This window comes from Aquila chrysaetos, chromosome 2, assembly GCF_900496995.4.
Source record: "Aquila chrysaetos chrysaetos chromosome 2, bAquChr1.4, whole genome shotgun sequence".
NCBI classification, from domain to species: Eukaryota; Metazoa; Chordata; class Aves; order Accipitriformes; family Accipitridae; genus Aquila; species Aquila chrysaetos.
In genome coordinates this window covers 62,749,856-62,765,582 of record NC_044005.1, presented here as the reverse complement: position 1 = coordinate 62,765,582, position 15,727 = coordinate 62,749,856, and the positions used below count along the sequence as shown (strand labels likewise).

At 36.4% G+C, this 15,727-nt stretch overlaps 1 protein-coding gene across 11 annotated transcripts in view; it reads right to left on the bottom strand.

The window, feature by feature from the left end:
* Positions 1–5,042: 5,042 nt before the first annotated feature.
* The window catches only part of HACE1 (HECT domain and ankyrin repeat containing E3 ubiquitin protein ligase 1), a 53,015-nt gene continuing 42,330 nt past the window's right edge, over positions 5,043–15,727 (bottom strand). For 9 of the 11 annotated variants that reach the window (XM_030040848.1, XM_030040859.1, XM_030040842.1 and 6 more), the window contains 5 exons: positions 12,523–12,654; positions 11,714–11,812; positions 11,347–11,417; positions 6,400–6,513; positions 5,043–5,951 (listed from right to left, as the gene is read on the bottom strand). In XM_030040848.1, coding sequence (XP_029896708.1) covers positions 5,849–5,951; positions 6,400–6,513; positions 11,347–11,417; positions 11,714–11,812; positions 12,523–12,654 — 519 coding nt within the window. In that variant the 3' untranslated portion in view covers positions 5,043–5,848. The other 2 variants (XM_041129029.1, XM_030040916.2) reach the window with 2 other exon arrangements.

The following is a 15,727-nucleotide window of genomic DNA, read 5'->3' as shown; positions in this document are numbered from 1 at the left end:
ATGCAGATTTTTATAACTGCAACAAGAAATACTACTTTATATGCTTAACTAGAAATGTTACAATCTACCTAACTGTATAGAGCTACTTTCAAATGAAACTAAGTATAAGAGTAAGCCAGTAAGTAACCTTAGACTAGGTTTCCTTATATGGTTTGATTCCTACCGCCTCTAAGTTACAGCTAGTCCCACAAATGTATATTAATTCTGCTATTGTCCTTAGAGAGTAAAAAATTTGTTGAATTGACAAGTGTGTCTATAAAACATATATCACAGTCTCTAGTCTATCAGCTGTATGATTATCTATAGTAAGTCTGGGTATAAACAGATGTTCTGACTTGAAAAAGCACTTATCTTTACAACTCAAGAATCCCTGAGGAAGTTTAATCTAGTTGATTTAAAGCTTTGGTTCTTAGCATCAGTTTAGTAGTTGGGTAATTTTACTTCTTAACTGGAAAAATACTCTTCTATGGACATGATAAAAATTCTTAGTAACAGCTGCATGTACAAACTACTGGTTTGCCCATAATTTCAACAGCCTAATTGAAAACCAACCCACTATTTCAAAATGAAGGTAAGGAAAACACACACATACATGCAAAATTCCCAACTACAAGGCCAAAATTGAAAGCCTACTTTATTTAATCTATACAAAAAGTACCCAGTTCATCACATTAATAGAGGAAAACAAAATCTCCACAGCCTAAGACACTCTGGTATGTAACATTTTACTATACTAGTACTAACAATATTGTATATATATTTTAAATATATTATATATAATCTAAATACTTTGAGTTTATGTAACATATATATTTTATATTGTTGTTTTATACTTATTTAAATATTTATTGTTATATATTATATATAAAATAGCATAGAAACTACAGAGAAAAAGAAACTAGCCTTCAAAATCTGAAAAGCCATCTTGGGAAAACACCTTGTTCTTCACCCTTCAACATCTGCATCACATTCCAAAAGCTTGTGGTGGAGATAAAAGGTGCTAAATACAGATCACTATGCCTGCCTGGTAAGATTTAAGACAGGGTCATCCATTTCCTCTTATCACAGTTCATATTTATCAGTGTGTTAATTAATCAGCTGGTTTTCTTCAAGCATTCTTCCTAACATGCAAGAGAAATTCCCAGAGAGATAGTACCATCTTTGTTTTCTGATTTCTGAACTGATTGCTTCTGTCGCGGTTTAACCCCAGCCGGCAACTCAGCCCCACACAGCCACTGACTCACTCCCCCCACAGTGGGATGGGAGACAGAATTGGAAAAGTGAAAGTGAGAAAACTCGTGGGTTGAGCCAAAGACAGTCTAACAGGTGAAGCAAAAGCCGCGCACACAAGCAAAGCAAAACGAGGAATTCATTCACCGCTTCCCCTGGACAGGCAGGTGTTCAGCCGTCCCCAGGACAGCAGGGCTCCAGCACGCCTAACGGGGACTTGGGAAGACAAACACCATCACTCTGAACATCCCCCCTTCCTTCTTCTTCCCCCAGCTCTACACGCTGAGCATGACGTCCTATGGTCTGGAATACCCCTTGGGTCAGTCGGGGTCAGCTGTCCCAGCTGTGTCCCCTCCCAACTCCTTGTGCCCCCCCAGCCTGCTCGCTGGTGGGGTGGGCTGAGGAGCAGAAAAGCCCTTGGCTCTGTGTAAGCACTGCTCAGCAGCAACGAAAACAACCCCAAATTATCAATCAACCAACCCTGTTTTCAGCACAAATCCAAAACATAGCCCCATACCTGCTGCTATGAAGAAAATTAACTCTATCCCAGCCAAAACCAGCACAACTTACTACCTGGAATAGAGGATACCATTCAGCAGCTGTATTCTTTAGATTCAATCAGTTAAAAAAAATTAAGTCTTGATCATTGAGGGAACTCTGGATTCTGCTTTTCAGCCAGGGATGCCTGGCTGGCAGAGGGCACTGGGAGGAATGGAAGCAGGCCAGTGCCAGCAAGAGACTTCCACTGCCTGAACATCAAAGAACCTCTTGTGTCCAGGGAGCAGAACTGCAGACACTACTTTCCTTCAGAGTGAAGGATCAACCCACTACCTGTACAAAAGGAATGACAATCGCTTGGTTCAATTTCTACACTCAATTCCTGTACAACACCATACAAGTATTACTGGAAAATCACCTACATATTAAGACCTGGAGGAACACCTACGGAGTATTGCTTGTCTGCATATTGTAAGGGACAAATAACATTTATTTATTTATTTATTCAAATGCTTTTCTAAAGCCATCTGAGCCATCTTCTTCACCTTCCTTGCCAATCTAAGTTGGATGTCTTGAAGAGAGCTTCCACTCCTGCTCAGGTCTGGAAGGGGAAGAACAAGGCTTTTCTGGGGCACTGTTGAGCTGTACTTTGAAAGCTGAATCAGCTCATTAGACTTCAAGAACAGTCCAAATAAACAAAAACTTTATTTAGGAGTATAAACTCAAAATTGTAGAGTTCACACACTTCCAAAGCAAAGATGGTCCTAACATTTTTTTCTACTGTACATGTGCAAGTCCCAAGACTCTGGAAGATTCAGGCCAACCATCTTCTCCCTCTCGTTCCATTTTCAATCTTACTGACTACGGAACATACAGTGGAAGTCATTAAGCTACATTTCACAGTTTATGGTTTTAATGGTTTTGCAACATTAGATGCACGACACATTTTCAAGCATCAAAAACCAGGCTTTGCTGTCTAACATTTCATAAAGATAATAAAAGTTAATGAGCGCTCATGATCTATGATCTGACAAGACATCTGTTCTGTTCTTTTTGAGATAAAACACTCACCCTGCCTTGTTCTGGCACAGTGGGAGAGAACAAATACAAACCAATTAATCATTCTAAACTATAAGCTATATTAAGTTATAGTTTCTCAACAGGCTTTTCATACCCTGTTGCTAATAGGGCACAGGTGTCCTAAAAACAGTCTTTCAAAGCAGTAATTAAATCCTGCTAACTTCATATGGTCAACTGCAGCAGACAGTACTGTTTAGTGTTTCAGCAGGAAAAAACTTGTTCAAAACACGCAATAACAAGGTTGCTGTTATACCAAGGGTCCAGTATCAACAGCTCTATTCCCATTTTCTACATATTTTCATCATGCTTTTTTATTGCAGGAGTATTTTAATAAAATTTCATTCTGACCTATCAAGGGAGTCTTTGGTACAAATATTACAAGAAATACTACAAGATACCTCATATGGGACATGACTAACATCAGTATGGGGGAGGAAGGAGTAATCTGCTTCTGAACCATTTGTGAGGCTGTAACAGGGAGATCTGTCATAGGGAACTGTTGACAACATTAAAACTCTGTGTTCCATTACATTTCAAAACTAGTTGCTGAGCATTTTAAGAATACTGTTTGAGACCAAATTCAGCTTGTTGATACCTATGTCACCTACAGTATAACACAAAAGCGTAAGTGCAAAAAAAAGAAAAAGAATCTGATTCTTTTTTCCCCCTTGTCGTGGTATGACATGTTTTGGACACTACGCGGGAGTACACAAGGTTTCCACTTCCTGCAAATCGCTCTATATTACCATGAAACAGAACATGTGAAATGAAAAAGAAAAAAAATTACAGATTGCGTAGCAGTTAGTGAACAACAGTATTTACAGTAAAACCCTCAGATAAAGATAAAATCCCAGTTTACATAAAGAAAACAGAAATACATAATTCTTGACAAATACCTTGTATTGCTCAATATACTGTCCTGCAATCAATCTACCTTGCAAAGGCACACAAAGAAATAAGCTATATAGCCAGGGAAACAAGCACTGCCCCACTGTGCAGAGAAGTGAAGTACTTCTGCTAACTGAAGGATCCAAGATAACTGGGATTTAATGCTAAAACCCCCTACAGCCTCAAACATCTAACCTATCTAAACAGTCTAAGCTTCCTAGAGCATGCCAGAGACGAACAGCATCTCTCCACTGACTGAAGCAATAGTCTAACCAGCTTTCACTGGATTGACCTGCTGGAAGAGTCTGCTCTTTCCGCTAACTAAAAGCGGTATTCTCCTTAAGTTGCAGTCAGAAACGCCATATAAGAATTTAAACCAACATTTATGCATACATGTGCACAAACAGAACTGAAAGGGAAATAAAGCTAGTAAGTCTATGTATAAAGCTTAGCCCAAAGGAAAATTACTGCGGCACCACTGAATCAGATGGTCCACAGGTTTCTCTCTCACACCCCTGGAGAGGTTATATATGTTTTAGATTAAAATAAGTAAGTAAAATCTGATAAAACAGCACTAAGTAAGCAGCCCAGACAGATTACAGCTGGTGAACTCAAGCTACACATATATTAGCACTTAGTTTAGGAAAGCATGAATGGATCAGTAGCAGTTTGTGTTGAGGACCTGAATCTTAAAATTTAGGTGGTTAGGGGGTTCGCTATACCTGTACTCATTTACTAACTCTTCAGATCACCTCTTCAGATCAGTTAGGTCTTGGAGACATAATTAGATGTTCATCCATTAGCATTTGGTACATTTTTGGATCATGTTTTTCATGATCCAAATGTTTAGTTTCACCTGGAGAGAATTCAGTTTGCATGACAAGCAGGGATGACCAAATTAAAAAAAAACAAAAACAAAAACAAAAAACCACACCATCAAACAAAACCAAAAAACCACTCCTAGCCTGAACCAAAACAATAATGTAGACCTACCGTAGAGCCCCTAAAAAGCAGTTATGCAAATGCATCATCTACCCCAACATGTGCAGCTACTTATCAAAAACACATGCTGATGAGCCACTGCTGTGTATTTTTATATATTATTCGAGTAATATATTCTAATTTTCTATAAATTTTGACATGAGATTCTGATTATTATAGTCTTGCCAGTTAATCTCGATAAGCTCAACTTCCTTCCTTGTGCATTTGCTTATGTCCATCCACACACTTTGACAATGCCTTCTCAAATGCTGCTTCCATGACAATTTAAATTATAGTAAGATGAATAAAATCCGGGGGGGGGGAATAAACAACCCACAAAGACACACAAACTTGTCACATTCAGATTCTGATAAAAATATTAAAATTTAATAATACCTTTTGAACATACAATTATGTCAAGGAAAGAGTAAAGGCATTCAAACAGATGGATAGAGATCTTAAATAATATTTACAAATTCTAAACTGCAAGTTGACTATAAAGTCACAAATACTTTAAATACTTAGTAGAATATAGTGTAAATTCTAATATAAATTAGATATTAACTTCATCTGTTATTTTTTCCAGTCTAACCTTTACATACTATATACATTAAAATACTAAAAAGTTATAAAATTTTATTTCTGTTACTATGCAAAGAAATGGAAAATACATCAGATCTGTCTTACTGTACAATATCCAAATTGAACTTTCTATAGCATTCTCTCTAAAAATAAACGGCACTTTCACATGCAACAAGGCATAAAGTACAAGTCTGTCCATTAGCAGTATGCCATCTGAGTGCAAAGTATACTAAAACGCAAATGTCATTCAACCATATAGTTGAAAATCAAAAGTAAACTACGGAAAGAGATTCTGACAAACTTTCTGATTCAGACTGAAGTAATAATGAAAAGCATGTAAACTGATTTCCATACAGATCTGTAATTTTAAAAAATGAAAATATAGCATGCTGAGAAGTTTGTCATGATGGTATCAAAGTTACTTTGACAACATGTAATGGAAGAAAAGCTGATGATCCTGTACAAATTCTGAAGCCCAGCCCTGCCAATGGGCTGCAGCATCTAAGCTGCTTTTCTATTGACAGTTTCCAAAATTACTTCTGCCACTCAGAATTGCACATCAGTAGTCAGATGAGTTTTCTAGACTTCATTATGCCATTGTATAACCGTAGCTTCCACAGTGCAACGCCACAAGAAGCCTGTCCTTAAGGATTTCTTTACTTGGGTATTCAGGTAACTTGAGCATGTTGATACTGAAAAGAAAAGAACAAAGCCACATCACAGTTCAGCAAGAAAACCAACAGTAAAGTTTTCTGATTGAAAACCCTGAAGATGTCACATTCATGAGAGAAAACAAACCTGTGCTGCATTACAACACCACTGAGCATTCAAATATATTGCAGGAAATTAAGGTTTTTTTCACTTCAGTAAATTGTAATACAATAATTTAACTTGAATATTCCCTTATTGATCCCACTGCCTTTAGTTAAGCAAAATGAAGCAGTAAACAATGAGCAAACATAATGTAACATCATCTGGGTTAAAACCCATCACTTTCATATTGGATAGTGAATACTCTACAAACTGTCTAAATTTCAGGGGGCTTTTTAGTGAAATTTTTTAAAATAACTGTACTTTTCACTGCGACTGACATGAAAAAGCCCCATTTTTAAGATATTTCAACAACACTAGTTAGCATACCATGTGCTTGATGTTGGTAAAAGATTTGCAGTATATGGCACAGCAGCAATTGTAAAATTTTGCAATCCACTGCCACCCATTATATGGGCAAAGCCACCATGAGGCACCCTGGAACTGAGAAAATTCACAGAAATTAGACCATTACAAGAATGTTATAAGCCAAAAAATATAATCTTTACACTGCAAATATCTCTTACTGCTACATGTGACCACTTATTAATACTTTTATCAAGTCTCTCCCTTTCTTACCCATATCAAAATTCTCACTGTCTAAATGCTTTTAATTACAATATTGAATAATGCATTTGTCCATTTACATTAGGCATCATATTGTTTGAATGATATTTAAGAGAATTCTGTTTGCACTTCTACAACCAGTTTTTATAACGGAATGTTATCTCAGTTCAGGCAAACATCTATGGATATTTATATTTACAGTTTAAGAAATAATGCATGATAAAAGTTTATTCTCCGATTACTATCGATGGGACAACTAACCAGTGTCCTTGACATCTCTTTTCATTTATTACTCCAGACCACATATTTCAACTAACTAATAAAACCATTACATCAGTCACACTATCACCCAGTGACAATATATAGCAAAACCAGAACACACTGAAAAAAATCACCAGCATCTTCAGGAATGCATTCTCACTTAATCATATTACTCATTAATATTATCATTATTTTTTTCCTTTTATCAATATATTATTCAAGGATTACTCAAGGTGTAAATGGACAATAGCCCTGGAGTCTTCAGAGTCCCTTCCTATAATTTTAAACAGAGACAAATAGAATAAAATTCAGATATTTTTATAATATCAACTTAAGTTGGTATGCATTACGAGGTAACATATTGTTAGCATAGCCCTCACACACCAAAAAAACAAAAACAAAACCAAAAACTATAATGAAAGGATAAGAACTAAAAAGAAGTTGAATGTGAGCCAGCAATGCATCCTTGCATCAAAGGCGGCCAGCAGCCTCTTGGGCTGCATCAGGAAGAACATCACCAGCAAGTCGAGGGAGATGATCCTTTCCCTGTACTCTGTGAGAAACATCTGGAGTCCAACTCCAGTCTCCCCACTACAGCAGGGACAGGGACAAACTGCAGCAAGTTGAGCAAAGGGTGACTAAGGTGGTAAGGGATTGGAGCACCCGACACAGAAGGAAAGCGAGCTGGGACTATTCAGCCTGGAGAAGACAAGGCTCAGGGGAATCTGATCAATGTACAGAAATACCTGAAGGGAGGAATAAATAAGATGGAGCACAAGTCTCAAGATGGAGCACCCAGTGGCGCCAAGTGACAGGACAGGAGGCAATGGGCACAAACTGAAATCCAGGAAGTTCCATTTAAACATGGGAAAAACTGTTTTACTGTGAGGTGGTCAAACACTGGAACAAGTTGCCCAGAGAAGCTGAAGGGTCAGCACCCCTGGAGACACTCAAAACCTGACTGGACAAGACCTTGAGCTCTAGCTGACCAGCTATAGCTGATCCTGCTCTGAGCAGAGGGTTGGACTAGACAATCTCCAGAGGTCTCTTCCAACCTCAGCTATTCTGTGATTTTGTAGCTAGCAAAGAAATAATCTGATAAAACAAAATAAACCTTCCATAAAATATATAACAGCTGTTAGAATTTTGGATTACAGGTACTTACATTAAAAACAATGCTCCCATATTCACAAAATCAAAGTGACTCTAAAAACCAGGAGCAAGAATGGAAAAGAAGAATGAAGTAATGTTTCCACTCACAGTAGTAGTTCTTGGCAGAAATGCGGAAGAGTAAGGGGTTGCTACTGCCAAATGTTAAGGAGCTAGGACAGAGCTCGTAATAATATTTTTTGAACATACCTTTAAGAGCTAGCTATAATATCCAACACAAATCTGTATCACCCAGCTTAATGACAACAACATTGGGCATACAGTTCTAGCACTGGTATATAAGGCAACCACTATGGAGGGAAGTGCTGATTATTTGCAGCATGCTATTTCTGACATACAAACAGAATTGAGCTCACAGCCACAGTTCAGAACAGTTGTAAAGATTTTACAGCAGTACTCTCTTATACCATGGTTTTGGCTCACATTCTAATAATGCTGTCTCCCCTGCACTGAATTTTTTTTTTCTCCCTCCAATGAACCAAGACAATTCCATATTCAAATCAGCAATAAAACACAGACCTAACTGTTGAAAATTTCTCATTCAGTCCACTATTAAGTAATTTTTTTTTCTTTTTCTTTTTTACAATCTAACCTATTAAAATGTTTTTCATACAACAGGTCAAAATCATATGGTATGATCAGGGCTTTGAACATTTAAAAGTAACAGACGGCTGCCAACATATGCCTCCAAGAATGAGTTTTCTTTCCAAGCAAAACACTGCCAATATAGTAAAGAAAGCCTTCCAAGTATGTGCAAATAAGATCACAAGATCTTCTCTCTCCTACTGCATGTGCAAATAGCCTTTAGCAAGAGCAACAATACAATTTCATAGCTTTGGAAACTTCAAAGCTATTAAAATGTTTAAGTTTACATCTGAATCCTAAGTTTTCTACCTATTTTTGCACTTACAGATTTTGCATAAAATTACTTGAAATGAAAAGTGTAGAACAGATACTTTAAGCCTTCCCTTATGTTTCATTTTACTTTTAAAAGCAGTCGTATATCTATCACGTTTATCAAATACGCCGAAATTCCCTTAAAACAGCATATAGCTTATTACTCAACAGAAACTACAGTCCCCTAAGAAGTTAAACAGCAATCCTGATACCTGCAGAATACCAATAAAGTAGAATTTATCATGATAAGCCGTCAACACTTCCGTCTAACTTAACCGAAAACCTGATCAAAAGTTGCCAATGGATAATTAACAATAATTTAGCCAAATACTATTATAAACACCAAACAGATCAAGAGGGGGGGAAAGAATAAAGAAGTAAAATGTGGAAGACTTCATTACATTGAAGAGAAAAGGGGGGAAGAAGATAAAAAGCAAAAGTTTAAGAAATATTTAGAGATGTCAGAGAAACACCGAAGACAAATATAATTGTTTTATTTAATTTGCTAAATTAATTTCATACTCTTGATTGGAAAGAATAGTACCACTTCGCACCTCACCCCCACCCCCCCAAAAAATAAAAAATCCAGTAAGTGACTATGCAGAAGAGATTAAAGAGAAATGGAAAAAACAATGAAAATATTGAATGCAGCCTGCCAACCCGTACACACAGAAACAAGTTCTTCACTTAGGAAATGTGACACCAGAAAAAGATCAGTTTGAAATCAGGTATACTTTTAGTGTAAAATGTCACCTAAGATACTGGCCTGTACTAGACTTACTGCTGTTTTAGCTCACAGACAACTCAGCATCTAAATCTTCCATGCCCAGAACCTAGGACTGTCTGGGGATTTATTTGCAAAAATGCCAGCTCTATACCACTATTAGAAGGTAACTTTCAAAGGTTAAATTTTTGTGGAAAAATATACCTATTACATTTCAACTACTGAAGAAAAAACACAATGGGTACCTACTAGCCGATACAGAAAAAAACTAAGCAATTTGTTTTTAAATTCCAGCCCAGAGTTCTTAAAAGACATACCAAAAATTTCTTTCCTACTAACAAGAAGTGGGTAAGAACAAGTCAGTACGTGATTTGTGACCAAAATTAATGGTGCTCAAGCACGTATTAATCAGACAACATAATTGTTTACTTGATAGAAAGCATCCCTTAGAATCCAGTAGATAATCCCAAATGCCATGAAAATAGTGAATGCCGCTTCAGTATCACTTGGAATGTTTTAAGAAGCATTTGAAACATGACCTTACATCTTAAAGAACCTTATTTGCCATCTAGATTTAGAAATGGACTAGTCCACTAAAAATGAAAGACCAGCAGCTGGCGTGCAACAGATGTGCAGTTAGAACTGCAGGAATCATTTCTGCAGAGGACAAAAAGAAAGATCGATGTGCACAGAACTAGCTTCTTAAATTGTCTGTGATCCCTAAAAACAATGAAATTCATAATAAATCAAGTAAAACTAATACAATCTGAAGACCGTGCCATTTGATGATACATCCATGACTCTGAAATTCCTTGGTATAAAAGACAAGGTTTGATGATCTTAATTTGTATTTTACCATTGCTTACCCACAAAACTTATAAACAAAAGGTCAACTACTCTACTAATCCTAGAATATGAAGGGAATATCGAATTAAGGAGATGGTGCAATCTCTACTTGCCAGCGGAAAAATACATGGATTACACAGCTCAGGTGCCACACGTGTGTCTATGGATCCACTTTGCAAAAGGTCTGTATACACAAACTCAGCAACTCACCCACAGCTCACAGGGGCATTTATTGTTCAAAACCTTCCCACACTGCCCCCAATCCATAAAGGAAATAAAAGTGTTCTTTCCCTGAAGAACAACTAGAATTTAGGACACAAATCCTATATAAAGCAAACAGTCTTGCATAAGGTTACATCTTCACTTGATCTTGACATGCTGCACTAATGTTCAATTCAACTCAGCTTTAAGAGAAGGATGTTCTGTTTACACTGACTGAAGTGATATCTAGTTATCTCATATAGTAAAGCCTATATTGATTATTGGAGAAGCCAAGAGCCACATAAATATGCAAGAAGAAGAAGAAGAATATAAAGCACAGTTAAATTCACTACTGCCTTGTTAAAAATTGCCTTGGACAGCAACAAAGGCCTCTTGCAAAGTAGTCAAGTATAACAAATATGTAATCAATCATTTTGCTGGCAATACAGGCAGCAAAAGCATTAACACACACTTTACTTTGATCAACATACAGAACACAAAAGCATGCAAAACAGTTTCTAGTTAGGTGATCTTGTACGGTAATCTGAAGTCTCTAGACTTATTTCAGAGTATCCAGACAATATATTTGTTGCTACAGAAGCGTTTCTCACCTGCCAGTAACGAACTGTAATAGTAATACTCTCTCTTCCTGAGTTAGTTCTTCCACAACATCCCAGAACCACTAAAAGAAAAATAAGTTAGTTTGTGTTCTCCATTAAATACTTGTAGTACTTGAAAAGATAATGGTAAAACAATAAATGAAATATTTGTGTGTTTGTTCCTTAAGTGATGGAAATTTTCATATGAAATTCATACATAACTAAGTCACTTAATGCAAGAATATAGTATAAAAAACCTCCACAAATTTCAACCAAAACAAGCTTCCATAAACACAAAGAGAAAATGACAAGAACAATAAAAGCAACTTTTTGGGGATTAAAATGCAGTAGTCTACATTATTTAAAAAGATAATTTTACCTGAATAACTTGGTCTCCTCTCTCATAGCCACTGGTGTATTCTGTATTTTTTAACCAATCATTCACATCAATTTCTGGCATACCAGACAACAAAAGCTCCTTCAGAAGAAGCACACAGATTGTGATTAGTCCTCCTGACTAACCATTAATTTCAAGTGTTCATGCTATTTTAAAAAGTAAGGCTTTAAGAAGTATAAAAATTACAGTGCTTTTCCTGTTTAATTGCAACCTTACAGAACCTACAACTAAAATTTAATACGAGAAGATTCTTGAATTCAGGTAACCTCACATGATCTGTTTAATTTAAGCACACAGTATCAAGAGTTAGAAATTATTGCCAAAGAACCTAAAAGAAAAAAGCTCTGAGTCTTGGCATGACTTGAGACAAAACTTAAGATGTGCAGGTTACAGAAAATCAAACCACCACAAAAACTTATTGGAATTTGATTCTGTGACTCAGAAAAAGTAAAGACAATAGACAGCATCTCCTTCCTTCCTCCGTTCTGAAAGAAAATATGAAAAAGCTTAAATGCCAAAATATCCCGATTCCATTTTGAAATAACAATTTAAGGCATTTATCACTGGCACGTAAAGTTATCACATTCCAAGAAGATAGTCATTGTAAGTACTTAGGATAAGCAGGAATACACATATCGAGAACCTCACTGACAGATGCCCAGAAAGCAAAAATAAAGTGAAAGATATAAAATTTTTATTTTGTGGGTACCGACCTTTACTTCTACATCATTACACTACTGATTAAGTATGCTGAACAAAGCATTTTAAAAAGTATAGGCATTTCTGCTTACCAGTTCATATTCATCAAAAAGCTGGATCAAAGATGGTGGAATGAACATATGGAAGCCTTGTAAAAAGGCATTTATCTGAGGCTGAATGGCTCTTGTCATTCTAAGCTCTGTGACAAGCTGGACATACTCAGCCTGCAATGTAGAAAACATCATTAAGATATACAATAGCAAAAATACATACTGCTCATGCAAACTCACACACACACAAATGCAGTCCTCAATACATTACAAATCTCATCTACTGTAAGATGTTAAGGGTCCCTATGCGCTTTTCACACACAGAAACCACCCAAAATAATTTGGAAGACCTCTCGGAGTTCAGAGTCCCTTCTATTCTTCCCCTTTCCTTCCTTCCTTCCAAAAGCAATTCCCAAACAGAAGTGTTTAAATCATAACACAAACCAGTCAAAAAACAGGGAATTGGACTAAGGTAAAGGAAGTGAATAGGCCTTAGTTTGTCATGCCTGCATCTAATACAACCACCATTGCGACCATCTAAGGACATAAACAAGGCAATGTTTGTAAAGAAAAACATTCTATTAAGCAAACTGAAATAACTTGGGGAGAAAAAAAAGCATTTATACCATAGCCATGTGAGTAGACAATATCATAGTTTGCATGCTTTAGAGATTTGGGGATTCCGTCCCCTTTAAAAGATGCCAGTTAGAAAAGGAATCCACCAGAACCTTGCTTTTGTTGAAAACACAAAAACCTAAGAGGCGGTTAATGGAGGGAGGTTTTCAGAATAAGACAGACAAAAGTGCCTACAGTAAAGCTGTATAAACATGTCTCATCTACCCTGACAAAACCATGCAAGTCTAATAAAGTTCTTTACTTGAAAAAAGAGATTTCTACTTGAGAACAAAATTTACTCCTAGATTAAAGGTACTCAAAGTAATGCATTTTTAATAATGAAATCATGAAACATATCTCCCAATTAAACCATCTCAACTATCACCTTTCTTCAAGACAATAATCTTACAAAAATACTACCTTGATTTTTAATTTTAAAACATTAACCTAAACTTTTATGTTCTGAACCTGCACAAAAGCAACCAAGCATTCTTTCTTTCCTCCATTTCAGAAAAACAGAATGAAGTAGAAACATTTTAAAACACAGAATATTTTTCAAAGGCAGTTCCTTACATTCACAGAAGTATAAAGGGATTATCATTTGCTTTGCAGTTGGAAGATATTTTTAAATGCATTACCATCATTTTATTAGAGTGAGAAGACAATTAATGTGTGAAGTGCTCTGAAGAGAAATGTAACCTAATCATATCTTCAACGGCAGAGCTGTTCCCCAAAATCTAGTCTCAATCTAGTAATACCCCTAGGTTGCTTCTACTGTCAGTGGAACTGAAAACACCTCCCTTCTTTAAGGAATTACAGGGGTAACGAAAGGAGGTTAACTGCACTAGACAAAAGTCAGCCTCTGTGAATACATCTTATGAACGCCAGGAAGAAATCAGAAACTTTACTAATACCAGGATTAGAAGTAGTATTACCACTGGTCTTCAATGATCAGAAATACTTGTTTTACATCTCTTAAGTTGCTGTTACATAAATGAGGCTATTCAGAAAACAGGGTTGTAGAAAAAAATTCAAAATCTTATTTTTAAAAAAATCCATTAGAAAAAATAAGACACACACTTATTTTCTGCATTACAAAAATATTTACACTGAACTCTTTCATTATGAGAGAAAACAGTTGCTGTGCTTCAGGAGTAACAAGAAATGTTTTGAATAGCCTGGAACAGCCGAGCATCCTGACTATCAGCACTAGCGTACGCTTAAAGCCCTGTACCACAGAATTCCCGTAATACATGTCAGTAAAAAAAAACTGGTCAATTTTTTTTTTTCTCTCTGTTCACTTCATTTACATTTTATTCCCTCTCAGAAGCCTTAGGAGCACATTACAAAACAGAAGTATCTACATAATTTCAGATCTACATATGCATTCCTACATAGTGCATAAAAGGTACAATCCAGCCTTCTTTTAAGAGGGGAGATTTGATTGAACACACATGAGACAAGCATCACAAATATGATGACAAAGTCAGTTTGAGTGAGGAGTTGTTCTGTATTTTCCTTTGAGGTAAATCAAGCAGAGATCATGCTTCCCCGATTTGACAACCCCATATACTGTGAGACAAGGATCAATGTTTATTCTGATGTTCAGATTCAGAGAGCAGCTCCATTCCAAAGCTGTTTGAAAAAAAAAAAACTGTAATTTTTTACTGCTAAACATCACGGCCAGCTCACAAACAGACAAGTCCTGGGAGGACAGAGAAAGCCATAGGCTTGTGAAGATTTGCACCATTTTTTAAAATAGCATATGGTCAAGCTTTGCCTAGCTCTAATTTTATTTTTTTCCTAAAAAGTATGTAGAAAGCTGCAAAAACATACACAGCAAAGAACAAAGAAATGTGTAGCTCGGACACCGGACAAAGCCTGACTTTTCCCTTTGAAGTCTCTCATTACCGTGACAAAAGGCAGCTGAACCACTACTATCTATAACTGATACTTCAGTTGGCACTACATGGACACTCCAATTGCAAGACTGGAACATTTGCATCGTATGGTCCCACAGCCATTCACCTATTACACAGCTGATGTAAAGAAAAGAAGATTCCCTTGTTCAAAGAAAACAACTTTTTACAAACAGCTATTACTACTGCTCTTCAATGGGGCATTTACTCTTTTTTAGTTTGGTTTTCAGTAAGAGGGAGATGGATTGTTTGGGTGGTTTCTGTGGGGTTTCTGTTTTGTTTTTTTGTAGGGGGGCGGAGGGGATTGTTGGTTTGGTTGGGTTTTTTAAGGAATAAAGATTCACTCAATTTCATTTAAAAAAAAAAAATGCTATCCTTTAAACAGGTAATCTGCTAGTGCGTGTACACAGCAAATTCCTTTAGAAGCTGAATTTTCTTCTCCCAAAGGTATAGCAAACACAATGAGTTTTAAACAGCCATCTTTTGTTCCTCAGAAAAAGGCAGAAAAAAAGAAAGGTATCTCTTTTGCAGGAGGAAAAAAAAAAGATGTTTTATAAAGTAAAGTAGACACTTTCCTGTTTAACCTGTTAGAACTGCTAAGATAAAGCATACTGCAAAATCATGTCATATTAAAGAAATTGGGAACAAACCCCAAACGCCACTAAAACACAGATCTACAATTTTCAACAACTTGGTTCGCCACTGTCAAAATC